Below are 26968 nucleotides of genomic sequence, written 5' to 3' on the forward strand. Positions count from 1 at the left end.
ACTTAATAATGATTTCTCAGTTTTAAACAGGGCTCCCCAAGCTGCCATGAAAATCCGCTGTTGCTTCTGAATCCAAGGGGAAACCTGAATGCTGTTATCCCAGGGCTTCAGACTGACTCGGCTTTCAGCTCTGGGGCTCCGCCCTGTGCTACGTGCAACTTTCCCCGTGCGCATGGCTTTAAAGTAATAGAGCCCCTGTCTCCGCAGGGGCCTTAGTCAAAGCTAGCTCTTCAACGTCATGGAAGATGCTGCTTGCTTTCAGTTAAGTACCACAATGGAGAATCTTTTTTTAATTCAGCGGAGAAGCACGGTGGGGCCCTTCCTGCGTACGATACCAGGAAATCCCATGCGGCTGGATGCCCGAGGAGGCAGCCATTCTGCAGAGGCATAAAACATTTCCTGCTTGTTCCAATTATTTGCAGAAAGTCACTGATGCTAGCTGTTCTCCCCGAGCTCCATCAATTCACCTTTGGGGTATGAGAAAGACCAGTGCTGGGAGTTTACAGGTAAAGCTTTAAAGGAGGTTTTATTTATGTTCACTTCGATATAAACTAAGATGGAAGATTTTATGCAAATGCCCCGGAGCTTTAGCAGGAAAGAGACATGGCCAATTTTTGTTGCAATTCAGGCGGATACTTGCAATTGTTAAAATTGTTAATTGTCAGTTTTGCACAAATCTGGGGAGGAAGCAGCATAGATTTAATATATCCTTTTTTTCTTTCTTTCCTGCAATCTGCAATAAAAGTGTGCCTTTAACACAGCTCGGATCGATTTTGGAAACATGAGTATGTAAGAGATACCCACAGTTGGTACTACAAGTTGGCAAATATTACAGGCGGTGATTCAAGTATCTGCACCCTGATGTTTAATGGGGGAGGGGCGGAGAGGATATCCCGTTGCAGAAAGTTGATTTAGCCTAGTGAGGCCACAATACAAGCCTTAACCCGAGAGGCACAGCCCAAAATATGTGAACTGTTAAAAGCAGGAATCGTGTGACAATCTGCAAAATCACACTTTATGAGTTGTTTTCCAAAGGCTAAATTAGATAAGGAACAGCACTAAATGATGCAATGCTATAAAACATGTTTGTTAACATTCCAATCGCTTATGATCTTCTGCACAAAGGAAATGGGGGCTCCAAATTTGAAAATGCATGGGTTTTCTGTAGGCCCTAAGATTTGAAGTGACCCGTTTTTAGCTAGTTGTACCATTTTACTTTTTCCTTTAAAAATTAAATTAAACCACTACTAGGAAAGTCAAACGGAACAGAGGATACCAACCAGAACAAAACAAGCTCTGGCTAAATTTAGGGACTCTGAATGTTCGCTGCATCATGTGTCTTGAATCTTTGCTGCGCCCAGCTGCTAAACTGGCAGCCAGTTGCTACTGCATCTTATTTCCATCCTATGCACCAGTTTTCACAGCAACCATGTTTCAAGCCAGGCGTGCTACAGAAAACTCAGGCTTTGAGCACATCTGAAGCAGGCAACTGTGCTTTCCTTCTTCCTTTGAGTATATTTATCATTTGATTCACCAGCAATGTACTGACCCTGCCGTTCTGTTAAAAAAATCACTGTCAGCCTTCATCTCAACTTGTGTTGCTTCAATTGGCATTCCCAGAACCTTTGATCAAGAGTAATGGACTATTACCATGGAAGCCTCTTTTATTATTTATCTCCCAAAATTCACGTAGCTTGAGAGTAGGGTACCGGCCTGGGAAAGGGCGGTGGGGGGGGGAGGGTAAAAGCATGCTTGCTAGAAGTTGGCCAGATGTGGATGCTCTCACATTTGTCCCCCCCCCAAAAAAAACTCTCATATTAATGCAATGCAATATGAGTCTAGACCAGGGGTATCCCAACCTTGGAAACTTTTAAGACTTGTGGACTTCAACTCCCAGAATTCCTCAGCTAGCTTTGCCAATTTGGTCTAGAAAGCTTATATAGCACTTCAATTTGGCAGCAATCCCCATGCTATTTTGTTAACTGGTAATATCAAGATTAAGATGCAACAGCAAAGGTCTACTTGTTAAAATTATTCTGCCCAACCGTTATTCTGCCGTGTCATTTCCTCCTTCTGAGTAAGGAGCATTGCATCACATTCCTACCATCTGCCCACATTTAATATTCATCCCTCCCTTTAGGTCTTTAGGAACAGTGGGAGGCCTTGGAGATGGGGGGCTGGGGAGGGGAACCTGATTTCATGGAAAATTTGGGTGGCTGTGGCTTCTGAACCGCACACCCAAGTTTGTTCTTTGAAGGGTTAGGAAGATCCGTCGGGTGTGATGAAACATCTCCCCATCAACCCTCAGGCTGTCTGCCCCAGATTCTTAGCACGTGGCCTTTAAAAAGAATGGATGCTTTGAAGACCCTCACTCAACTGTGGGAAGATTGCTATTTAACTGAGATGTAACTCTGCACTGGGCTGGGTACCTTGAAATAAGCGGAGGTTAGTTTTGCACATAGAAGGAGACTTTGCACTTAAGATTTTGTGCGTTTTGCCCTGGGAGGGTGGGAAAGCACAAAGGGACAAACTGTTGTGAAGACCAGCTTGTGCAGCATCACAAAAGATTCTGGAATGTACCTGGCAAGAGCAAACTAGCAAAATGAGCCTGGAGAGTTCAACTTTATTTCTGACAATGGAAGGTAGCAATTTCCTATTTTATTAAGACAGATGTGTCCCTAGGGCAGTTTTTGTGCACTGCCTACCTTAATCTGGTACCCTGGATGACTATAACGTCCATAATCTTCAACCACCATGGCCTGCATTTGAAGAGAGCCTTGAAGGCACCAAACTACAGAAACCTGCTTTACTGCTAAGTCATTTTAAGCTAATATTCTATGTTACATCTGGACCTGATCTTTCAACCTTTTGAAAAATACTGCCCTGAGCATCTGTCGACCTTGTTCCCTTTCGTAACGGAGGTTCAGTCTGACAAACCCTCCTCGCCAGTAAATTTCAAAAGTTACGAAGGCAAATGTTTCTGAAGCTTGCCTACTTGAAGACATGAGGACTTCAACTCCCAGAATCACAGCTGGCTGGGGAATTCTGGGAGTTGAAGTCCACTTACATGAAAATGGCTCAGGTTGAGAAGCACGGTGCTCTCAAACCTGGTTTGGAAGAGTTACACAAAACTATTCAAGAATGGACATTAAAAGTAACAAACCTAGCAGAGATGGCTAAAATATCAGCATATCTCAAGGACCACTCAAACGAGAGATATAAACTGGAGTGGAGAAGATGGATTGACTATATTCAAAATAAATACGGGACTAAGAAATTCCAGATAGTTTATGACTGAAAAAGTGAGGAATGATATAATCTGTTTAGACTTAGCCTAACAAAGGAAGAGTTAAAGCTCAGATGAAAGATGATACTAACTTTGTTTAAGTTTATTTTAGAATATCTTTGTTAAAGATTTATACCCTGTATTTGTTCTGGGAAGTCGGGGGGGGGGGGGGAAGGTTGGGGGGGGAGGTAAATATTTGTAAAAGTTTTTTTTTCTAAAAATTTTCAATTAAAAAAAAAAGAAAAATACTGCCCTGAGGTTGCAGCATCCAATCCTCCTTCCCCACCCAAACCAAGAGCCAAGGTGGCGCAGTGGTTAAAAAGCAGCACTGCAGGCTACTGCTAGATCAGCAGGTCAGCGGTTCAAATCTCACCGGCTCAGGGTTGACTCAGCCTTCCATCCTTCCGAGGTGGGTAAAATGAGGACCCAGATTGTTGGGGGCAATATGCTGACTCTCTGTAAACCGCTTAGAGAGGCCTGAAAGGCCTATGAAGCGGTATATAAGTCTACTGCTATTGCTATAATATAAAAGGGGAATTGACTGCCAGTTCAGAAATTAGAAGCAATTGAATTACATCCGGCACTTTCACTGCAGAAAGGAAAGACGCAATTATCAGTGAAAGGGTTTCATTCGTTCATTACTTTTCTCCTGCACCTGGCAAGCATGCGGCAAGATCGTGCCAGGAAATGCCACATCATGGTTCAGCGGCATTGTCTGAAGGAGAGCGTGCTCACCTTCACAAAGCTATGAAGGAAAAGATTTGCAAAAATAGGGAAAGCAAGACACGCCCTTGAACAGGGGAGAACAAGGATGCTAAATTTAGAATAGAATAGAATTCTTTATTGGCCAAATCTGATAAGGAATTTGTCTTTGGTGCAGATATTCTCAGTGTACATAAAGAAAAATAAAATAAATACATTCATCAAGAATCATAAGATGCAACACTTAGTTATAGTCATGGTTTACTAATAAGCAATCAAATTATTTTACACAAATAAAACAATATAAAATTTAAAGATACAAGCAATATGGTTATAAGTGGGAAGAGATAGGTACTAGGAGAGAGAGAGGATAAATCTATGTCTGCTTCATGAAAAAAGCAGGGCAGATATATAGATACAGTGGGGCAAAAAAGTATTTAGTCAGCCACCAATTTTGCAAGTTCTCCCACTTAAAAAGATGAGAGAGGCCTGTAATTGACATCATAGGTAGACCTCAACTATGAGAGACAAAATGAGAAAACAAATCCACGCAATCACATTGTCTGATTTGGAAAGAATTTATTTGCAAATTACGGTGGAAAATAAGTATTTGGTCAATATCAAAAGCTCATCTCAATACTTTGTTATATATCCTTTGTTGGCAATGACAGAGATCAAACGTTTTCTGTAAGTCTTCACAAGGTTGGCACACACTGTTGCTGGTATGTTGGCCCATTCCTCCATGCAGATCTCCTCTAGAGCAATGATGTTTTGGGGCTGTCTCTGGGCAAGGCGGACTTTCAACTCCCTCCAAAGGTTTTCTATGGGGTTGAGATCTGGAGACTGGCTAGGATGCTCCAGGACCTTGAAATGCTTCTTACAGAGCCACTCCTTCATTGCCCGGGTGGCAATGGCATCACTGTCATGCAGAAAGACCCAGCCACGTTTCATCTTCAATGCCCTTGCTGATGGAAGGAGGTTTGCACTCAAAATCTCATGATACATGGCCACATTCATTCTTTCCTGTACACGGATCAGTCGTCCTGGTCCCTTTGCAGAGAAACAGCCCCAAAGCATGATGTTGCCACCCCCGTGCTTCACAGTAGATATGGTGTTCTTTGGATGCAACTCAGCATTCTCTCTCCTCCAAACACCAAACAGTTCTACTTTGGTTTCATCTGATCATATGACATTCTCCCAATTCTCTTCTGGATCATCCAAATGCTCTCTAGCAAACTTCAGACGGGCCCGGACATGTACTGGCCTAAGCAGGGGGACACTGCAGGATCTGAGTTCCTGGCGTAGTGTGTTACTGATGGTAGCCTTTGTTACGTTGATCCCAGCTCTCTGCTGGACATTCACTAGGTTCCCCCCCCCCCCGTGTGGTTCTGGGATTTTTGCTCACCCGTTCTTGTAATCATTTTGACCCCACAGGGTGAGATCTTGCGTGGCGCCCCAGAACCAGATCGAGGGAGATTATCAGTGGACTTGTATATCTTCCATTTTCTAATTATTGCTCCCACAGTTGATTTCTTCACACTAAGCTGCTTGCCTATTGCAGATTCAATCTTTCCAGCCTGGTGTAGGTATACAATTTTGTTTCTAGTGTCCTCCCACAGCTCTTTGGTCTTCACCATAGTGGAGTTTGGAGTGTGACTGAGATTGTGGACAGGTGTGTTTTATACTGCTAACAAGTTCAAACAGGTGCCATTAATACAGGTAATGAGTGGAGGACGGAGGAGCCTCTTAAGGAAGTTACAGATCTGTGAGAGCCAGAAATCTTGCTTGTTTGTAGGTGACCAAATACTTATTTTCCATCATAATTTGCAAAAAAAAATCTTTCCAAATCAGACAATGTGATTGTGTGGATTTGTTTTCTCATTTTGTCTCATAGTTGAGGTCTACCTATGATGTCAATTACAGGCCTCTCTCGAATCTTTTTAAGTGGGAGAACTTGCACAATTGGTGGCTGACTAAATACTGTTTTGCCCCACTGTAGATATATAAAGAGACCCTGTCTGCCTTGATTTATGACCTGGGTCTGTCTCTCCAGATGGGTTCAGGGGAGAGAAGGCAGGTCAGAGGAGGCCACGTGCAACCAGATCTCTCCTGCCCCATCCCCCTTCCTTGTGGCAGAGACCCAAAGAGCTCCTGGAACGGCAGCCAGGCCAAGGGGAGGCTCCTTGGTGCAGCCGGATTTCTGGCCTTGGGCCCCGCTTTTGAGAAACGGAGGGAAGGGGTTCCCCACGACCTCCTCCCCAGAGGGAAAGCCTTGCGTTTGGGGGAACAAAACTAACGGAGAGCCTGGGAAGGGATGGAGGGAGGAGGAAAAGGAACAGGGGGGCTCTAAGAGAGCATCCATCGGTTCCCACACTCCCTGTATCTGCGCCGGCCTTCCCCAGCCCTCTGGGGCCGGTGCTGGGAAAGAAGCTGCAGGCCGGCCGTCCGAGAACTCGCCAAGGCTCCAGCAGGGACCTCCCCAAAGGCCAGGCCGAGCACGCGTTAGGTCGGGAGCGCGCGCTTCCGAAGCCGCGCAGGCGCCCTGGGGCCGTCCTCGTTTCCGGGGCTGGGGAGGCGGTTGCCCCGGACAAAGGGCCGCGTGCCAAGCCGCTCCTTCCCTGCCAGCGCCCGGCCCAGCCCAGCCCACGCCCGGGACACGCAGCACCCTCGGGGCACGGAAAGAAACCAGGCTCGCCGCATTCCCGCTCCCCCGTTTTGCAAAAAAAAAAAAGGGAGGGGGAGGAAAGAATCGTTTTTAAAGATGCGGCACTTCTGCTCCTTAATTGCTGAATCACCGCCTTTCTTGCACGGACTAATAAGAAAACACGAGAACGGAAGCCGTTCGCACGTGAAAAAAAAAATGGGTGGAGGGGGACCGGTGGGACTGTCGCCTGGACCCCCTGATAGAAAAGATCGGGGACAAATGAGATGGATAATGGGCAGCATTTCACTTGCCCCCCCCATCCCCGCCCCAGGCACCTTGCGCTTTTCTTTCCCCCCCCCCCCAACACACGCAGTTGCAATTTCTCCTCCGCGGGGGAGCGGAAAAAAGCCGCGCTCCCGGCAGGCGATGATAGGAGCGGTAGTCGGATGGAGCCGAAGGGCTTGGGGATGCGAGAGACTGCAGCAACAAAGCGTACAGATGATCCCTGGCTGGTCCTTGCCCGCCCGCTCCCGCCCTGCCGCCCCCTGTCACTTACCCGGCTTCCAAAGGTCAATTCCCGCGGAGAGTCTCCACCTCTCTGAGCGGCAGCCGGCGCAGCGCAGCCTCAAGGTGATTCAGGGCCGGCTCGCCGCTCCGCGCCCGCGAACCCCTCCGCCGCCCCGCCCCTTCCAATCTCGGTTGCTATCCCGCGGGGCGGGGCCTCCGCACTATTTGCTTCTACGCTTGGAGCGGAGGGATCAGAGCCTCGTTGTGGAACACCGTCCCCCCTCCCCTTGCAACCGCCTCCGAATGAGCCCTCCCCCCCCCGGGCATTGCTGGTTCTCTATATCAGTGTTTCTCAACCTTGACAACTTGAAGTCCTGTGGACTTCAACTCCCAGAATTCCCCAGCCAGCTATGCTGGCTGGGGGATTCTGGGAGTTGAAGTCCACAGGACTTCAAGTTGCCAAGGTTGAGAAACACTGCTCTATATGGGGCCGCCTGCACTGCCCAATGCCCTCGGCGGCCGCCCCCATCAGCCACAGCCGCCCGAGGGGACGGAATAAGGGGACGTAGTTCGAGGTCAGGACTGCGAGGGGAATCTTGCCGGCCAGCGTCCCTTTTGATGCTTCGGGAAGACGGCGAGCGGGACAGATGGAGAGCAGACCCATAACTTTGGGGAGGGGAAAGTCCGGGCCAGTTGGGGAAAATGCTACGGGAGGCCCAGAGGCTGAATCCCATCCATGAGCCTGGAAGCCAGGCGAAGGGCCGAGCGCTTCTGTTAAACGCCCTGGAATTACCCGGCGCTTCCAGATGGATGCGGGACTTGCTGAGCCGGGGCAGGGAAGCACCTGCGAGCCACGTGCAATCCCCGCATCAATCCTGGCCCTTTTCTGCTGATGGGGCGGATTAGAGCAGAGGGGTGACCTGGGGCAACGGCTGCCCTGAGCCGGCCCGCCTTGAGAAGCCCCTTCGGCTTTGAACGGCTCCCTTGAGGATGCCGGCATCGAGCTCGGCTATTGCACAGAAGCAAGGCCGGCTCCTTCCAGGAGGGCTTACTCCCAAGTAACGGGAACTAGCCCGAAGCTACAGCTCTTTCTGCAAGGGGGGGAAGATGGCTTTTCCTCTGTTCAGCTTCTTCCTTCAGGGAGCTGCAGGGCTCCCTGAACCCTCCCTCCCCTCCTTCCATCTTTCTGGCTTCTGGTTGCTGGATGGAAAATTTTAGCCAGGTCAGAAGCTTGGAATCTGTGGTTTTCAATTGCCTGATGGAAATTAACCTAATTTCCTAGTTCCCTTTTTTTTAAAAAAACCCTCCATGTTTATTATTAAAATATTGAAATACAAAGAAGGTATAGTAGGAAAAAGGAAGGTGATATTCCCTAACACTGCTACATTTGCATTAAAAAAAACTTTTAAAAGATAACAGTATATTTTTAGTGATACTTCCTTCTCTTTCTATACTCCAACCACAGTCACAATTTAGATACAGTATTTGACCTTTCATCAAACATTAGTAACTTTCTATTTAAACCCTAGAAGCCATATTCTATATAAATCTGGCTCGTTATGGGATACATTGTATATGAAAGGGCCATTCCTGTTTGAATTTAAACCTAGATAGATAGATGATAGATAGGTAGATAGATTAGAGATATAGAGATAGATAGATGATAGAGAGATAGATAGATGATATATAGAGATAGAGAGAGACAGATAGAGATAGATGATAGAGAGATAGAGGTGATAGATAGATGATATAGATATATAGAGATAGACAGAGATAGATAGATAGATGATAGATAGATGAGAGATATAGAGATATAGAGAGATGATAGATGAGATATATATATAGAGATAGATAGATAGATGATAGATAGGTGATAGATATAGATATATATAGAGATTGATAGATGATAGATATATAGAGATAGAGATAAACAGAGATAGATGATAGATAGATGAGAGATATAGAGAGATGATAGATAGATAGATGATAGATATATAGAGAGATTGATAGATGATAGATATATAGAGATAGAGATAAACAGATAGAGAGAGAGAGAGATAGACAGACAGACAGATAGATGATAGATAGTTACTAATTTCTCTGGCATACTTAAGGAAGCATATTTTGCTCCATTAGGATGAAAAATACTCCCCCTCCTTTCTATTTTCCTTTTCCTTTCTGCCAGTTGTACCTTGTCAAGTCATCCGTGTTTAAACCACCCTTCATATGCTAGCAAGCTTTGTGTCTTCAAATACACCCCCTCCCCTCCCCTCCCCAACTTTGTCATATCAGAACCTATTCCGGCAGGCCATGATCTGGCTCCCAAGCTGCCAGAGCTGGTATTTGAAACTGCCTATTTTCTTTCCATTACTGGGCCAACTGCAATCCATCTTGGGAGGGAGACACCTGACTCTTTGCAGGCTTGTAGGATGTTAAGCAGTTAAAAACTTAACAACAACAAAGCAAAAGTTTTTTTTTTTAAATGTGGAAAGTAAAAAGTGACTTTAGCCTCAGGGTATCATGTGCTCAGTCCTGGGGTTTGCCAAATGCTGCAGACTCCAGCTGCAGCACAAGTTTTAGATTGCAGAGATGAATGGCGGCAAGCAGTTGTTAAATCCTCGGGGCAGTGAAATGTCGAAACCAGAATAGCAGTTCATTGGAAAAGGGACAAGACGGGAAGGTAACTGAGCGGCCAGGCAGCAGCTGAACATATCCTCCAAGTTGGAAGCTGCAGATTTTCCTAATGTGACACTTTTTAGAAAATGTTGGGCCCGCAACACCCAGAGTCCCTACCAGGGTGAAGTTGCCAGATTGGAGAAGGCTGAGGAACATGAGGCAATATATGACCACCTACATTATTCAGGGTCATTTGCATTATTTCTCTACCCTCAGCCCATGGTGGTGGGAGCTGAAGGAAATTAATACTCCATTAGCTGAGGGGAAGGGCATTCATACGGTATCATATTTGGCTTGGGGCATGGATTAAATCATAAGCTGCACAGTGTGTCTGATCTGATTGCAGAATTAACCTAATTTGTACAATACATGGGATAATCAATCGAACTGCTTAGTCAGAACAGGGGCAAAGGCTGCCTTCACATAATATGCTCATCCACCAGAAACGAGCAAAGGTTAGATTAGCGTATTATGTGAATGCATCTCTTAAGTCTTCACTTGACGTGTGACATAAACAGTCTTGTTTAAATATTTTGTGAACCTGGCCACGGTGGATTGCAAAACAGGTTTTTGTCTTAGCATGTGCGTATCTGGCCATTTGTGATTTGTTTCATGAACCAGGATTAAGCAAGCATTCTTTAATGCTGTGTGTGACTCCAACCTCTGTGATTCTATTAGATGTGTCTCTCCTTTCTAGCTGGATTAAGGGGCAGCTTCACTCACATATTTTGGAGCCTTGATTCTTGGACCATCAACCAATCATCTGCCTAAGAAAGGAATAGCCTTTCTCTGCTGTCAGAACAGGATTTCTATCCTGCTTTGGTGTGAAATTAAGCAAGACAAAGGAATCAATTGCCAAAAGGAGGCCGACCATTTTCAGCTCTTCAAATGCAAAGAATCTGCCAAAGACCCCAAAGGTAATTTCTTCCTCCATCTTCCCTCCATTTTTGAAGAACCCGCAGGGGGAGTTTTCCATGCCTCAGAACAGGATGAGTGGATCCCTGGGGAGGGCATATCAAAGGCTAGCTGAAAATGCCCAGTTAAACCAGATTGATGAGGGCAATCTAAAAGCCATCAAAGGACATTTCAGCTTTTGAATTCCTTAAGAGGTTGTTTTGTGAGAAATTCTGCCTCAGAGGAAAAGCTGGCCTCTCTTGCCAGCAGAAAGTAAAACTGGGTCTCCTTTGATTCCAGCTCAACTCCTGATATCTTCAGGAGTTTATAATTTTCTTGGCAGCAATACAGAAGTGTTTTGCCATTACCTTATTCCAAGATTTTATTTTATTTTACTTCCCAGTCTTACCTCCAGCTCTGAAATTTCCTTGACATTTCCCAGCCAAATAATAACCACATCTAACCCTGCTTTGCTTTTCAAAGCCTATGGAACAGTGGCACTTGTGTATGTCTTCTGTGCTTGCAGCAAAGGCCTTGGAAGGAGCAAAGGCCAAGACTGCTTTTCTGTGACTAAGCAGAAACCTAGTCAGTAGGTAATATTAATGGACATAATACATGGCTGCTGTTTGAAATTATCATGTAATTTGGATTCACCAAGGCTGCCATAATGAGCTTATAAATGCAGAACTAAAACATAAAAGAAGCCTTAGTTATAAATTCTCCAGCCACTGGAAAAAAACAACAACATTAAGAATTGTTCCTGATTATCAAACTCTTGGTTTATGACTCGTTTGGCACATGGTGTGAACAAGGAATAAATGGCATGGTTAAAACAAGGAATAAACCGTAGGATGCCTAAAGACTGGGGAACTTTCATCCCTAAACCACTAGTCACCACAAACCACAGTGACTAGCATGACATTCCATCAAGACATGATTTGCTAAGCCATGGCTCACACAATGCCCTAAACTAGAAACTATAGTCTGCAGATCAGGATTTCAGTTTAAGACATGCTAAGCCTAAGTCAAACTGCACAGTGTAAGAGTCCAGGTTAATGTGGAATGTGGAATGAGGTCATGTCTTGGGGAAATCCTGATTTTCCATCTTTCAGATACAAGAATTGTTGCAGAGCTATTGCTTTTCTATAGTTTATTTGTTTATTTAGGGAATGGCATCTACAGAGGTTTTGCAAATCATTGATATACAAATTTAGTTTAAATGAAGCATCAGCAAATGTTTGTGTGTGTGTGTGTGATAGAGAGAGAGATGTGGACAATGCAATATATGAGATATTAAATTAAGATAAAATCATAATAAACTCATCATAATATGAAGCTATAGAATTGCAATGGGATGGATGTTAACATTTAATATCTAAGGAAACTACCCATCTACACTAACTGTCTCTGGTGTGGCTGTGATTTTCTATAGTTTGTAAAATCAACAGATTGTTGTCATACCTGCACACACACAATTGAGTTAGGCAAAGTGACAGTGAGATATTCAAGTTATAAAACAGCTGATGAGAATAAACGTGAATAACAGGAGCCACACTGGATAACCACCCCTGCTTCTGAAAACAGAAAGCTTTATGATTAATTTCCAGAAGTTGAGGCAAACCGATAACCTAATTGCTTAGAACTGAGTCATAAAAGATGTATTTTTGTTGCAAAGTTGTCATTTGGCCAGTAGAGGGCACACTCAGTACAGTCCCAGATGAGCAAGTTCTATTCCTGAATCCAAATTATATTGCATATCCGGTGTGTAATTACTAAGAATGAAAGCTGTATTCCTAATCTTATTTATCTAGAAAAACATGTTCTATGGATACCTCTTGAACTACATTTACAAAAAGAAAAAATTGAGGAATAGAGGGAGGATAGAATAAACTTTTTTTTTAAAGTGCTTGAGAGGTATGTTTCCAAAGCACAATCAGATCATTGAAAGATGCAATTATTCCCATGCATTTTTTCCTCATATAACTTTTAGCCAAATAGAAACTGTCTGAAGAGGGATGGAGGAAAGGAGCAGGGTGGGGTTGGGGGGGGGGGAGATTGTGAATCAGAAAAAAAGATTGAAAAAAGTTTTTGGCTTTGGTCCTGTGTGGGAAATTATCATCCAGCCCTCTCCCAGAAAAATGAAATATCATAGGAAATATTGAAAAGACAGAATGTTTCTCTGGATGTGAAAAGAAATGTTTTAAAAGACAGAAGAGTGACCTGTAGCTTCCTGCCCATCCCCACTGTTAATAGGCCATTAAGACTAGTCAGGCTAGTCCACTCTACATAATAAAGACTTCACCAGCTGCTACAGAAAGGCATGATAATATTGGAACTTTACTCAACTGATCACATGGCATCTGAGAACTCATCTATACCTGGATTCAAAACAGCCTAGAGAGTTGCCCCTGCATAGCCTCATGGGAGTCTGACAACCAATCAGAATACATTTCTTACACAGGAACAGGAAACAGAGAGGTGGGACTAAACAGGGTATAAAAAGCCTAGCAAGCCCCTCCTTCAGCCCTTCTCTTCTTCTCCACCGACATTGAAGCATGTGATCCCCCTTTTCTGTCCAGGGCTCAAGCCGTGTGGCCTTGTCCAACAATAAACCATTTTTCCAAACAGCCTGCATGTCTCCAGTGTCTTTTCCCCCACTTGGAACTGAACCCAGAAGGACATTTCTTTCAACACCTGCTTACTGACGAATGTTGGGGTCCACCTCGGCTTAATGTGTGTGCACAGGGAATTTGCTTGCATTCTTTCTCTCACCCTGTTGTAGGGTTCTCTGAGAAGGAAGTCAGACCTGAATTTGGAACAAATCTCATTCAGATAATTCCACCTGACGATAAAGATCCTAAGGTGGCTTTAGCCCAAATTTCTAATAGCATCTCCCAAAGGACTGCACGAACTGGTGGAGAGAGAAAAAGATCACACAGAAAATAAACACGGTTATGTAAGCTGGCCCTGCCTGGCCACTTCATCTCCTATTTCCTGCCTCCATCAATGAAAACACGTTGATAGTCCAACCACGAAGGTGAGATCCAATTAAGAAATGCATGGCTGCTTCAACAATTACTACCTTGCCTAATGTGGCCTGTTACTAATTTCATGAGCATGACAAAGCTGATTTTTTTTTTACAGCAGGGTAATGCCACTGTTTGCAAAGGACATGCATTACATACAAGCTTAAGGTGCTATACATCAAATTAATAATAACAAGCTTAAAGTCCAATTTAGCTTTGATACCAAGCCAGGTATAGAAAATCTATTCCAGAAGTTGTATGTGGTTACAAATGTGATTTTTTTTGGGGTGGTGGTGGTACTTGGGAGACATTTTGAAGGACAGAGCCAGAAGATGCAGTGATTTCACCCTTTACGATCCAAAAACTTCTAACCAAAATGGACACTGGCTTCAGCCACTTCTAAACAGGCCATGGAAAGTTATTGCCGCCAGGGGTGGTATTCACTTACCTTCCCTACCGGTTCGCAAGTGTGAGTGTGTGTGCTTTTGGCTAAAAAAGGGCCTAAATGGCATGTCATAGAGCTGCGGCGCCACCCGTAATTCCCGCTACCGGTTTGGGCAAACTGATCCGAACCGGTAGAATTCACCACTGATTGTCACTTTTGAGCCCCCAGAAGTTGCTGCCTGCTGAAGTCATAATGGGATTTGTTTCTGTTTGGGCTTAGCAGATTTGACAAGCCAGTAAATAGTGATTCAATTTCCAACTAACTGTGGCTTAGCACACTGTATGAGCAGTGTTTCTGAATATAGTGCTGCCCTACTATTGCCTCCTTATTGGAGGGAGGATTGAGTAATATGGTTGAGGTCAAAGACAAAAACTGAGGCTGCCTCTATTGTATGGAAAAGGAAAGCATCCTAACCCTTTTGCATATATATTATAGAAATAAAATCTTACTATAAATATAACTCCTTTGTTGTTTTCTTGGCTAGTGTTGCAACACAATTCTGGGCAGGCATGTGTAAACATGTTTACACAGCAGAAAGCCTGGTAGAAAACGGGTCGAAATCCTTCTCCATTAGCTGAGTAGACATATTGGGAATTTAATTCAGTGATACCTGGACAATTTAGGAAAGGTGCTTAAATTGCAGTCCTAAACAGCTTCTGTATTCTAGTGGCATAGTTTGCTGAGAGGCAGATTTGCTCAGAAGCAAATCCCACAGAGTTCAACAAGGTTTTCAGAAATAAAGGTTTTCTGACTGGGCAGAAGCCTTAGTGGTGCTGGAACCTAGTTACATTATATTGTTTTGATCACACTTTGCTAAGAACCACTGGCTAAGTCAGTCAATAAGTCAAACAGAACGCTAGGCCAAAATCAAACAAAATATGATTGCAGTGAAAATAATAAACTTCATAAACAAAATGGAAACTCTACAGCAGTGATGGCGACCCTTTTTGTAAATATGTGCCAAAAATGTGCCTGCGCCCACAATGCAATACGGCCCACCCATCTGCACATGCGCACACGCCCCCTGCGCATGCTCACATGACCCCCCCACTGTGCGGGGGGGGGGGTATTTGACCTTCCCAGGCTCTGGAGGCTTTCCTGAAGCCCGAGGAGGGAGAAAACGGCCGCCTCCGGCCCTCTGAAAGGCCAAAAATCAGCTGGTCAGAGCGTGCATGCCTGCTGGAGCTGACGGCTCGCATGCCAGCAGATATGACTACGCGTGCCACCTGTGGCACATGTACCATAGGTTCACCATCATGGCTCTACAGCCTCTAATATGTCCAAGACCAAATCTAGTCCATTTTTGTTTGCCTAATCTCATCAAATTAACTCTGCCCCAGATACCCTTCCCAGTCCCATCTAGACCAAAGAATAGAAACCCCTTCAACAGCTCACAAGGGAGCCCACAGAAGCCCTACAAGGGTGTTGCAAACTAGTGAACTCCCCCCCCCCCGCCCCCCACAAATCTTATCAGCTAACAATCTCAACATTTCATCTCCCTAACAAGGGACTTGCCCAACTCTGCTACCCTCCTGAAAGGCCAATTTCAACTAACAATAGCACTTGTCCCAGGTATACCGATAAGCCAGTCAGATCCCTAGAAATTCAGGTCTTGTAGTCCTTGATTTTTTACCAAAAAACCCTTTGCTTTCTCATTGTTTCATTGCATCTTTCGTCTAAAGCAGACACCCAAGGATCCTTGCGGTAAACACGGTTCTTCTCCCCAGTGTTGTGCTCCTTCGACAAAATTCCACTTTATTTATTTATTTAAGATATTTTTGTCCCGCCTTTGTTATTTTTACAGATAACTCAAGGCGGCTTTATGACTTAATTATGACTTAATGCTCTTTGCAGCCCAGCTATAATGATAGCTTACATATTCTAACTCCTTTGTATCCGTAACTGTGAGACTAGGCTGGTCTCGTTTTTAGGTTAGAATACTGTACTTGTTTTCCACTTGCTGTCCTAAATAACTTGCAGGATAATTTTTCCCAGACATAAAATATGACTTGGTTGCACTGAGTGTTGGGTGAACCCAGCCAAGTTTACTCACAAAACCACAACTTAGCAACCATGCAGGCAAATCTGTTTTCTTTGTTTGGTGCTTTCCCAAAGTGTTTGATTACAACTCCACCTACGATATAACTTGCTGGTTAGGAATTCTAAAAGCTGGAGTCTAAAGTCTAGAAGGTGCCAGATTTGCTTATACTGACTGAAGTTTTTTACTAGCCTGCCTATCTGGAGGCTGAACATTTGCACAGAGCCTTTTCTTGTTAGGATATTTAGACAGACAGAGGATTCATATCAGTGGTGGGTTCCTACCGGTTCGGCTGAAGCGGTAGTGCTTTGGCGGCCTGGGTCACTGGAACCTGCAGCGACCCAGGCCTGCCATGCCCTGAACCGGATCCCTGGTCAGCGCCGTTGGTGCTGCCATCTTGTTTTTCACTTCTGCACATGCGCAGAACAATTTTAATCGTAAACTGCCGGAACCCGCCCCTGATTCATATACAGTATCATGCTACATCAACATGGAATTTTGATATAGCAGGATACTGTATATGATTTTAACTTCTCCGTATAACTTGAAAGCAGGAAAGATTGCAGTAGCCTGCATCAGAACAGAATGTTCAAGCTGGCAGGAGAGTGGTGTCTACAGGGATATGTAATGGCAAGGTTATTAATTAGATTGAGCATGTGGAAAGGGAGTCGTTGATTAGGACAGAGGCAAGCCAAGTTAAATGAGATGTGGAAAGCTTTGAGGATATTTCTAGCCTGACTACATAGATGTTTACCAGAAAACAAGCTCTGCTGAACTAGGCTGGCTTCTTGGTGTGCCCTGCTGCGGTTGTGAAAGGTCAATGGGGAACAGAGGAAGTTTGTAGGCAAGTGAAGCTTCTCCTACGGAGCTGCCAAGGGCGTCCATTTAGGGTATGAGGGAGAGATGGCCTCAGAGCAAATTCAAAAGTTTAAATAGGGCTGTGAGTCACTGTGGAGGAAAAACAACATGACAGTAGTGCTCATTGGTCAAAAATCTTATTGTTTCTGCCTGAGAGAAATGGAACAAGAACCTCAGGTGCATACTGTATGGGTGTGTGGATATGCACGTGCCAGAGAATGACGTATTAAGATTTTAATATACTGAAATTTTTGAGTGCTACTGTGCAGCTATAATTCTGGGAACCAAAAGCTCTCCAGGGTGGTGTGCTTCTCAAGTTTGTTAGAGGACACTGAGAGGAACATTTTTCTTTTTGTTCTTCCTTCTCTTTGCCCTCCCCCCACCCCAGTCACTGTCCTAATTCCAAGAAGTTACAGCATTTACCATGATTTTCTGAACTATGTTGAATGAATCACTTCTGACAAGGCGTGACCCGTCAAAACCGCGGTCCACTAAAGTGCGCCCGATCAAAGCGCGTACCTGACGTCATCAGCAGCGCAACAAATAAAATTAAAAATAAATTAAATTAAAATTAAAATAAAATTAAAGCAAGCCGATTCACATAAAGGTAAGGGTTAGGTTTATGGTTAGGGTTAGGGTTAGGTTAAGGGTTAGGGTTAGGTTTAGGGTTACGTTAAGCGTTAGGGTTAGGGTTAGGTTAAGGGTTAGCGTTAGGTTTAGCGTTAGGTTAAGGGTTAGGTTAGGTTTAGGGTTAGGTTAAGGGTTAGGCTTAGGGTTAGGTTTAGGGTTAGGTTTGGGGGGGTTAGGTTTAGATTTACGCGTTAATTTTAAGTTTACCGCTCACAGCGTGCTGTTTTCGTCGCGCTGTGATGACGTCACGTACGCGCTTTCGTCGAGCGCGCTTTAGTCTACCGCGGTTTTGTGGTGGAACCCTGACAAGGATTATATTACACAGTCATAAACCATAATCTCCAAACTTTAGCTTCATACAACATACTAAACCATAATTAAGTAAATCACAGTATACCTATGGATGAAATGTGAAAATATAAGGTAAAGTCTTCTTCAAATTAAATTCCCGATGACCATGAAGAGCCAGAAATAGTTTCCTTGGCAGTGATAAAATTTCAAAAATGTAAAAACCACACAGGCAGTTTAGACTAAAACCCACCATAATGATAAAAGGAACAAGTACAACCCAGCTTCCAACACATTAACCTTAGGCCTGGGATCAGAATTAGGTCTTAAAAGAGATTTTTTTTTTTAATACCAGAAGTGGGCTACTTTTTAAACAGGAGAATATAATTTTAATGTGAAGACAGGCTCCATCACACAAAAGTCATAACTGAAGGAACAGCCCAACAACAATGATGGGAAACCAGAGGCCCAAGCAAGAGTGGTCACTCTTTAGGCTGATCAAATCAACTTAGTTCTTTTGATTAGAATGCCAAGATCAGAAAAGAATAGCTGGATTAAAAAGATGCATTTTCAATGAAGAAACAATGAATCCTTGAACACAACATACAGTAGTTAATCACGAAAATCAAGCCAGTATGCCATATGAGTCTTTCATTTACTTATAAAACTACCTGAGCAAAAATAAATAGACAGTAAGTATTAACAAATCTGGTCACCACATTAATCTCGGATTTGGCCCAGTGTTAATCATTTCATTTTATAATATCCTTAAATCTAGTCATTCAGACTAGATGTCAGCTTTCCATTTTGAATCATGCCAAAAGACTGGCGTGGAAAGCACATAGTGTGTATCTTGGAACTGTATGTGTGTGGTGTTTTAAGAATTGGCTCTGAGCCATAAGATAACGGGGAGGTTGCAAAGAGGATGTGTAGCAAAAGAAATCCCTCTGTCAACACTTGTCCTTCCATGTGACTTCCCCCTCTAAGTGGATGATGTCACCATAAGTCTGCATCTTCTGTAACAAGTGGTTGTGTGTAGCCACTTGCCCATTCATTCTTATAAGGCTGCTTGCGAAGTTACACACTGATGTTACCCTAATCGCGATAGTGAAAACTGTAAAAAGGGCCCCCCTTTGTACTTCCATGGAACATCAAGAGGTGTTACAAACACAGAGCAGCCTTTTCCTCCTTTCTATCTGACTTACAACTGCAAGGGTATAAATTTTTCCTACCCTATTATAATTTCAATGACTTGACAGAACTTGCAGTAATAAATGACAGAAGAATCTCATGTACAAAATGATTTTTCCCCTTCTCTAGATGATCAGGGCCTAACTTGCGTTTTTACTTGTACAGTTCAGCTGTTGATTCATGTCTGAGTTTTTCCCCAGCATTTATAGGGGGGAAAAAATCCAACATAGTGATTTTGCAAAGTTGACAGTTATTAGTCTAAAAAAATTATACTGTGACACTTTCCTATACCATGCTAAACTTGTTTAATCCTGATTGCACAATTGGCTATCTCACTGAGTAACATCACATTGTTGCATTATATATATTTTCCAAATTGAAATGGCTACTTAATATAATAATTAAATTACGTGTAGGGGTTGATTTTCCCCCCTCTCATTCAGAAGATTCCTGTGTAACATCAGAAGCAGGACTCTATCTTGGGAAAAAGAGAGTGTGCCATAAACATGCATCTGAGCAACTACTAAGAACTGCCAAAATTTTGGGACATTTGATAGTATTGCTTATCTTGCATTACTCAATAGTATGATCATTAACCTGATCTTTGTGAACAAACAGACTCACCACTTTGCAAAAACTGCAGAAACTGGAAAACCAACAATGGTTCCCCAATGCCATACCAAGTAAAGCTAGCATCCAATGGTGTACAGAGAGAGAGAACAGACTGAGAGACCCCTGATAAAGAAAACATATCAAAACAAGAAAAAGAGGGCAAATGGAAGATCCCCTGACACTTATAGAAACTACTTAAAATTAGTCCTGCATGAAACAATTCCAACAGCCAGGCTGTGCAAAAGCCTGGGGCAGGTCACAAAATATCAGAGACAGCTGTAACCAGGAGTAAAATGGAACTGGTAGTCCAAAAAGTAAGATCATCAATGTAGGTCAAAGTTGGGGAGATTGTTTAGCAATAAGCAAAGTTCAGTTAGCAATGTCCCCAAGAGAAGTCCAGAAGTTATTAGCCCAAGAATTCCAGGTAGAAGGTAATTAAGCATAGCACTGCGACATAAAGGCAAACATTGCTGCAACCACCATTAAGTTTTAACTAAAAGAAATCCAGTAGGAGGTGCAGGTTAAAGCACATAAATGGGGGTAGGGCTTTCGTTGCACAGCTATGGACCCCTCCCTGAGAGATGCCGCAGGGTTAAGGTATTGGATTGGGGCTGAGGAACCCCAAATTCAAGTCCCACTTGATCACAAAGCCCAGTTGATGACTTGGGGTCAGTCATTTCTCTCTCACATGTCAACCTGTCATTTATTTATGTTTTTATTTATATACCGCTTTCATTATTTTCACAAATAACTCAAGGCAACGAACATATCTAACACACTTTCCTCCTCCTATTTTCCCTACAACAAGAACCCTGTGAGGTGGGCTGGAGAAGAGGAACTGGCCCAAGATCACCCAGTTAGCTTGAACTCCCCAGTTTCTAGCCTGATGCCTTAACCACTAGATCAAACTGGTTGAGGATAAAATGACTGAAAGATTTTTTAATTAGACCAGGGTTTTTCAAGCTTTTTCAGACTGCAGAACCTGAAAAATATACCCAAAACTCCTGGATCAAGAATCCAGGCTTTAAGAATAGACATTTGTCTGCTGCATTGGAGTACTTTTATTTTCTTTTAATGTCCTTTAATATCTCAGGGAATCCCACTGAGTTTTCACAGAGCCCAAGGAACACAGTTTGATTAAAAACTCTGATTTTGACTACCCGCAGCTCTCTTGAGAAAAAGCAGGGCAGAAATGCAGCAACTAAAAATCCCTTTTTATTTACTTGCTTTATAAATCATACTTTTATGTAACTATATAATAAATAATATTCCTGAATCACACTTCTCTAAAGGAATTACTTTTCCCATGGATTGATGAGCTGCACCCTCTCTTCGGTCTGCACCATGGTGGACTGTGAGGTAATTCGGTTCCCCCATAAAAATCTGAAAAGGGATCTATGCCATTACAGAACGTAACAGAATAACAGAGTTGTAAGGGACTTAGGAGGTCTTCTAGTCCAACCCCCCTGCTTAGGCAGGAAACCCTATACCACTTCAGACAAATGGTTATCCAATAACTTAAAAACTTCCAGTGTTGGAGCATTTACAACTTCTGAAAGCAAGTTGTTCGATTGATTAATTGTTCTCACTGTCAGGTAATTTCTCTTTAGTTCTAAGTTGCTTCTCTCCTTGATTAGTTTCCACCCATTGCTTCTTCTTCTACCCTCAGTTGCTTTGGAGAATAGCTTGACTCCCTCTTCTTTGTGGCAACCCCTGAGATATGGGAAGACTGCTATCATGTTTCCCCTAGTCCTTCTTTTCATTACACTAGACCTACCCAGTTCCTGCAACTGTTCTTCATATGTTTTAGCCTTCAGTCCCCTAATCATCATCTATTGCTCTTCTCTGCACTCTTTCTAGAGTCTCCACATCTCCACATTACTGACCCATAGACCCTCCACAGCATCCCTGGAGCTAGGCCTTCCCAGAGGAATGGATATTTTATTGACCAGGCTTAAAAGTCTGCCTCTCCATTTTCACAGTTTGGAGCAGGGGTCTCCAACCTGGTCCATTTTAAGACTTGTGGACTTCAACTCCCAGAGTTCCTCAGCCAGCTTAACTCCCAGAGTTCCTCAGCCAGCAAGCTGGCTGAGGAACTCTGGGAGTTGAAGTCCACAAGTCTTAAAAGTGAACCAGGTTGGAGACCCCCTGGTTTGGAGGATGAAAAAGAGAAACAAGACGTAACAGCAGGCGGAGGTTTTAAGTGCCAAACCGGCAGTGGGGTATCAAGCCCAACCTCGGGCAGGAAAGCTCACCTGCGCTTCAGGCCGGATCCTTTCCTTCCACCCGGCCTACCTCACAGGGCGGTGGGTGCCCTGGGAGTAAAGCAGGAGTTGCCGGTGTGCGCGCCCCGCAGCATCTCGGCGACTTCCCGGCGAAAAGGCGGGAGGCGAATCTAGCAAGCAGAAAGAATCAGCAAAGGAGCACCTGCCTCTCCCCCTCAGGAAACGCAAACTCAAGGAAATTGGGTGGGCAAATTTACCGGCTGGAGAGGAGCTCGACTTGTTAGAGGCTGACAGAAAGAGCCCCGGGACGGCGCCCCAGCCCGCCACAGAACCGGAGACCCGCGGGCTCTCCTCGCGCCTCAGTATTCCCCCCCCTCGATCCCCTCACCGCAACCCCGGACAGATTCGGGAGAGTCGATTTAGGCCTCTCGGGCCTAACTTTGACAGGGAACCCCCCCCCCCGCGGTTGCCACGGCGACGGAGCGCTTCCTCCGGCGCGAGCTCAGCCGCGATTGGCCCCCGCCGCGCCACGTGACCGCGGTCGCGTGAGCCCGCTTGACAGAGCCCGGCCGAGCCGCCTGAGGGGGCCGCCGGGCGGGCGCGCGCGTGTGTGGTGGCGGGATGGCGGCCGGCGGGGCTGCGTCGGGCTCGGGGCTCGACGGCGCCGCATGAGAGGCGCGCCCGGAGACCCTGCGGGGTCGGCGCGGCTGGGAAAAAGCCGGAGCCCGTCGGGACGGGAGGGGAGTTTTTAAGTCAGTCAGGCGCTGCGAAAGTGGAGGAGGGAGGGAGGGAAAGGGACCCCCCGTCGGAGCCATGGCGAACCCGCTGCGGCCGCCTCGGGAGCTCCCTCAGCCGGGCAGGCGGCGAGCGGCCTCGCGGCGCGGCTGAAGCTCCCCCCCCCAGCGCGGCTCCTGACGGGGGACAAGAGGCCCTCCGCAGAGCCGCCTTTCGCTCGCCGCCCCCCCCCTCCGAGGGAGGAGACTCGCCGCTGCCGAGCAGGAGAAGCAAGAGGCGGGCGACTCAGCGCGATGAGGTTGTGACGCCTCCCGGGAGGGCAAAAGAAGTCGCGGCTGGGGAGTGGGAAGAGCAGAGAAGGACGACTCTAAGCTGAGGCGATCTCTGAAGAGGGAGGGGACAGGGGAGGGGACCCTCTCGGGCCCCTCAACGGGGGATTTGGGAGGGGGGCGCCCGTTGCTGGGCAGACATGAGACCCTGAGCCTCTTCCCCCCCTCCTCTCTCTCCCCTCCCCGGGGGGCTCCTTTTCTCCCCTCTCCCCGCCGCCAGGACTCCCTCCAGGCAGGCCCTCCGCTCCGTTCAGACGTGGCTGGGTTTGCTCGGAGTCAGCGTGGCTTCCGGACACGGGTGTTGTTGTGGTGGTGGTGAGGGGGAGATGTTTTCCTCCTCCTGCTGCCGGGATTAAGCGGCGACTCGCCTTGTTTGTTTCTCCGGGCGCTTGCGCCCTCCCCGCTGGCCTTTGATGACGAGCCGCCGCTCTTGCTAGACGGCCCCGTTTGATGGAAAAAAAAAAAAAAGGATGGTTTAGGCTAGACGCGAGTCAGGGACTCCGAGGAGGAGGAGGAGGAGGGGGAGGTCGGCGCCTGGGAGGCCTCCTCCCGGCGGGCGGGTGGTAGAACAGGTAAAACGCCATGGACTCCAGGCTGGGGTGACACTGCCCGAAGGAGACTCGGGGCTTTTGGGAGCCTTTTAATTGGGGTGCGCGTGTGAGTGCAGAAAAGGGGAGGGGGTTAGCTTTTGTTGCCTTGAGCTTTTGGCCCCGACAGGTTTATAAATAGTTCGGTTCAGACGCCGTGTCAAAGGAGGACACCCTGGCAAGGGAGGCAAGCCAGTTCCACCGAGAGAGAGAGAGAGAGAAGCAGACACCCTGCTTTTAGCTTCTCCCTCTCCATCCAACTGCTGTTGCCACCACACAATGAATGCCAGGAGGAGGAGGAGGAGGAGGAGGTCTGGACGCTACCGATTCTTGTAAGCCGCCAAGGAGAGAGAAAAAAGCTGGATTCCCTCCCTCCCTTTCTTTTGGGGACTCCGACCTCCCCAGGGAAGAGGAAGACAACAGGAGGAATCTGGTGGTGAGAAGCCACATCAGGGCGGAAGGAAGAAAAACAGCTGGGGAAGCCGAAGGACTCTTTTTTTTTTTTTTTTTTTTGGCTGGGACCCGAGAAGGGGGAAGAGAAGATTGGCGTGAAAATGAAGCCGGATCGAGGTAAATTGAGTTTCTGAAAAGCAGTTCCCTTTCTGTTGTTTTATTGTTGGGCAAGTGGCTTTGTGATGTACAGCAGTGTTGTTGGGAAATGGTTGGGTTGAGGTCCTAAGTCTAAAAAGAAACAAGAGGGGGAGGGATTTGGAAAGGATCAGGAAGGATTAAAACCTGGAGCTGATCATTAGGATATTGTTCTAACATGTTTTTGTTTAAGGCTGTTGAATGAACTTTAAGTTTACTTCAAGAGCTGAGATCTGGGAACTCGTTATAGAAAACACCTCTTGCCTTCTTGGAGAGTGTAATTTTAAATGTTACAGAAGTGTTTTTCTTAAGTTATTACCATATAATAAAGAAAATAAAATAATATTTCTTATAATCAGGAATTAAGTAGCCAAACCATCTCCATGTAATGCACAAAAGATGTAGCCAGAAACTGAAAAAAAAGCTAAAGCCTATTTAAATTCCTGTAAACAATTCTGGCAGGGTCTTTTTCAGTTTCATCCCTAATTGTGTTTAGAAATAAGCTCAGTAGGACAAATAAGCACAAAATCAGAATTCATACCGCTGTTCTAAGCAATTCCTTATCATTAATTAAATCATGACTGCTAATGTAAAAAAAAGCTATTAAGGATTTACTGCTGGATATCTATTAAGCGGACTGAAAAATATTTTTAGGTAACAACATATAGTACTTAATTCTTAGAACTCGGCAATTGGTTGAATTGAGATTTACATTGTCAATTTAATAATACCCCACATTGGAGCAAAGGGCTGTCTCAACATTTGCTTTAATGTACATTTGTTATTTAGAACCTTAAGCTATCTATGGCAGGATTCACATAAGCTATTATGTGCTTGTTTATGTGGTTTTAGCTCTTACTAAATTGTGATGTATGGTTTAGAATGTTGTGTCAAGTTAGTTAATTATAGTTTGTTCAATAACAAGCTGGTTAAACAAACTGGCTTGCACAGTATTTGAATTCAGGTGCTCAACAGCTTCAATTAGAATACCACAGATGCTGAGAAATATTAAAATACAAAAGTAGTTTTTTTAAAAAAGTATTTCTACAATTGCTTAAGGAAATGGGATTCAAGTAAAAACTGTTTTTGGCTGCTTGGAAATTAAAAGAAGTGACATTGATGTGGTACAAGTGAACATGACATTTTAAAATATATGCTAAATCTGGGTTAATCTGATTTATACTAATATTTAGAACTACTTAAATCTGGGATGTAAACATCTTGTCAGCTATTAGATGGCAGCAAAAGATAAACAAATGTCTCTTAGCTGCCAACTGGTGGCCCTATGGATTTTTTCAGCCTGCTTGTGTAACCTGCAAAGTGTCCCTTAGTATTGCAGCCTAAGGTCCCTGTAGGAACAAAATAAAGTATAAAATATACACTGATATATCACTGGAGGTTCAACATGTAATTCCTTTCATAGTACAGAAGCTTGATGCATATTCATAGTTTTAATAATGCACAGCTGTGAGGCAAATGACCTTTTATAATTAAATACCTCTAAAGTAGTCTATGTAAAGCAGTCAGTTAAAAATTCTTCTGGAAAATAAATATTTAGCATATTATTCAAAGAGCTTAATATGCGTAAGATGTATTTTAATTTACTTTTTTCAAAAGCAGATTCAGCCATAGGAAGAATTGTGTTTATTTAATTTAACAATGTGACTGCTTCACATCAACCACAGGGGGTTAAAAGTGTGGCCTAAGTGCTACATTTAATATTGAGATACTCTTAGGAGGCACAATCATGCAAATGTTTGTTTGCCTTGTTTTCTGCAAAGCAGCTGCACTACAGGCAATCACTCAAGTGTGCTATCAAGTGCTTTCATTAGTCGAAAATTAATAGTGAAGGATGCAGGATGAGCAGGGCTTTAAATTGAAGTATAATCTGTTTAATATCAGACTAACAGGAATAAGAAGCACTGTATCAATCTGTAAATGAGATTTTTGTTGTTGTCTGTGTTAATATATGGGACCTTAGTGATTAATAGCTGCATTGGATTAGACCCAGATTTAATACTAATTAGAATAGGCCTACTGAGGTAATGGAACTTAAATAGAGGACAAACAAGTCGCCAAACCAGCTGATGATGGATGATAAGTTAGATACAAGACTTAGGCGTGTGTAGAGCTCTTGTGTGGAAGGGTGCTAAGGCAAATGGTGCCAGTGCTGAGTATTTCTAAGTTTCCCTTAGGCTTCAGTGAGTGGAAGTGACACCAGATGTTTAAAGGTTGAGTAAAAATAAATATTACTGCACTTTGGTTCTCCAAAAAAACGAGACGCAGCATTTTGCCATTGTATTGACCATGAGGCTGTAATATTTAAAGGGCAGAAAATGTAAATATACACATGTGGGAACTGTGATTCTGAGAATATTTCTTTTCAAGGACGGAAGGGGAAAAAAAGTTTAGTATATTACAGAAATGAATAGGTTTTGTAGCTTCTAAATATTCAATTGATTTAAGAGAAAATACTTTTAGGATTGGGCATACACGAGATTATTGTTTGATTGATATGCAGATGTTTTGAAGAAATCCTTGGGAGCTTGAAAAAAGATGAGACCACTTTCATAAATAACTGGAAGGTGCTAGGTTTGTACTTCCAAAATGCTTCTTTCAGATAGTTTTCACATTGTGACTCTTCTGTGTTACCTTCTAGAATTTCCCTGCTGAAGTGCACTGATTTATTTTGTCCAATTCTTACAAT

At 44.4% G+C, this 26968-nt stretch overlaps 2 protein-coding genes across 3 annotated transcripts in view; one reads left to right on the plus strand and one right to left on the minus strand.

The window, feature by feature from the left end:
- The window catches only part of PKM (pyruvate kinase M1/2), a 33648-nt gene extending 26357 nt beyond the window's left edge, over positions 1-7291 (minus strand). For both annotated transcript variants that reach the window (XM_087704168.1, XM_087704166.1), the window contains exon 1: positions 7189-7291. The gene's annotated coding sequence lies outside the window, so the exon portion shown is untranslated. The remainder of the gene's footprint in view (positions 1-7188) is intronic.
- A 15724-nt stretch (positions 7292-23015) lies between these two features.
- Positions 23016-26968, plus strand: part of ATOSA (atos homolog A) — a 29266-nt gene continuing 25313 nt past the window's right edge. Inside the window, exon 1 of the mRNA XM_087704170.1 lies at positions 23016-24243. Within this exon, the coding sequence (XP_087560296.1) occupies positions 24228-24243 (16 nt within the window). The 5' untranslated portion in view covers positions 23016-24227. The remainder of the gene's footprint in view (positions 24244-26968) is intronic.

Source organism: Thamnophis sirtalis, unplaced genomic scaffold (genome assembly GCF_051295495.1).
Source record: "Thamnophis sirtalis isolate CommonGarterSnake01/CBP01778 unplaced genomic scaffold, rThaSir2_p1.2 scaffold_2, whole genome shotgun sequence".
NCBI classification, from domain to species: Eukaryota; Metazoa; Chordata; class Lepidosauria; order Squamata; family Natricidae; genus Thamnophis; species Thamnophis sirtalis.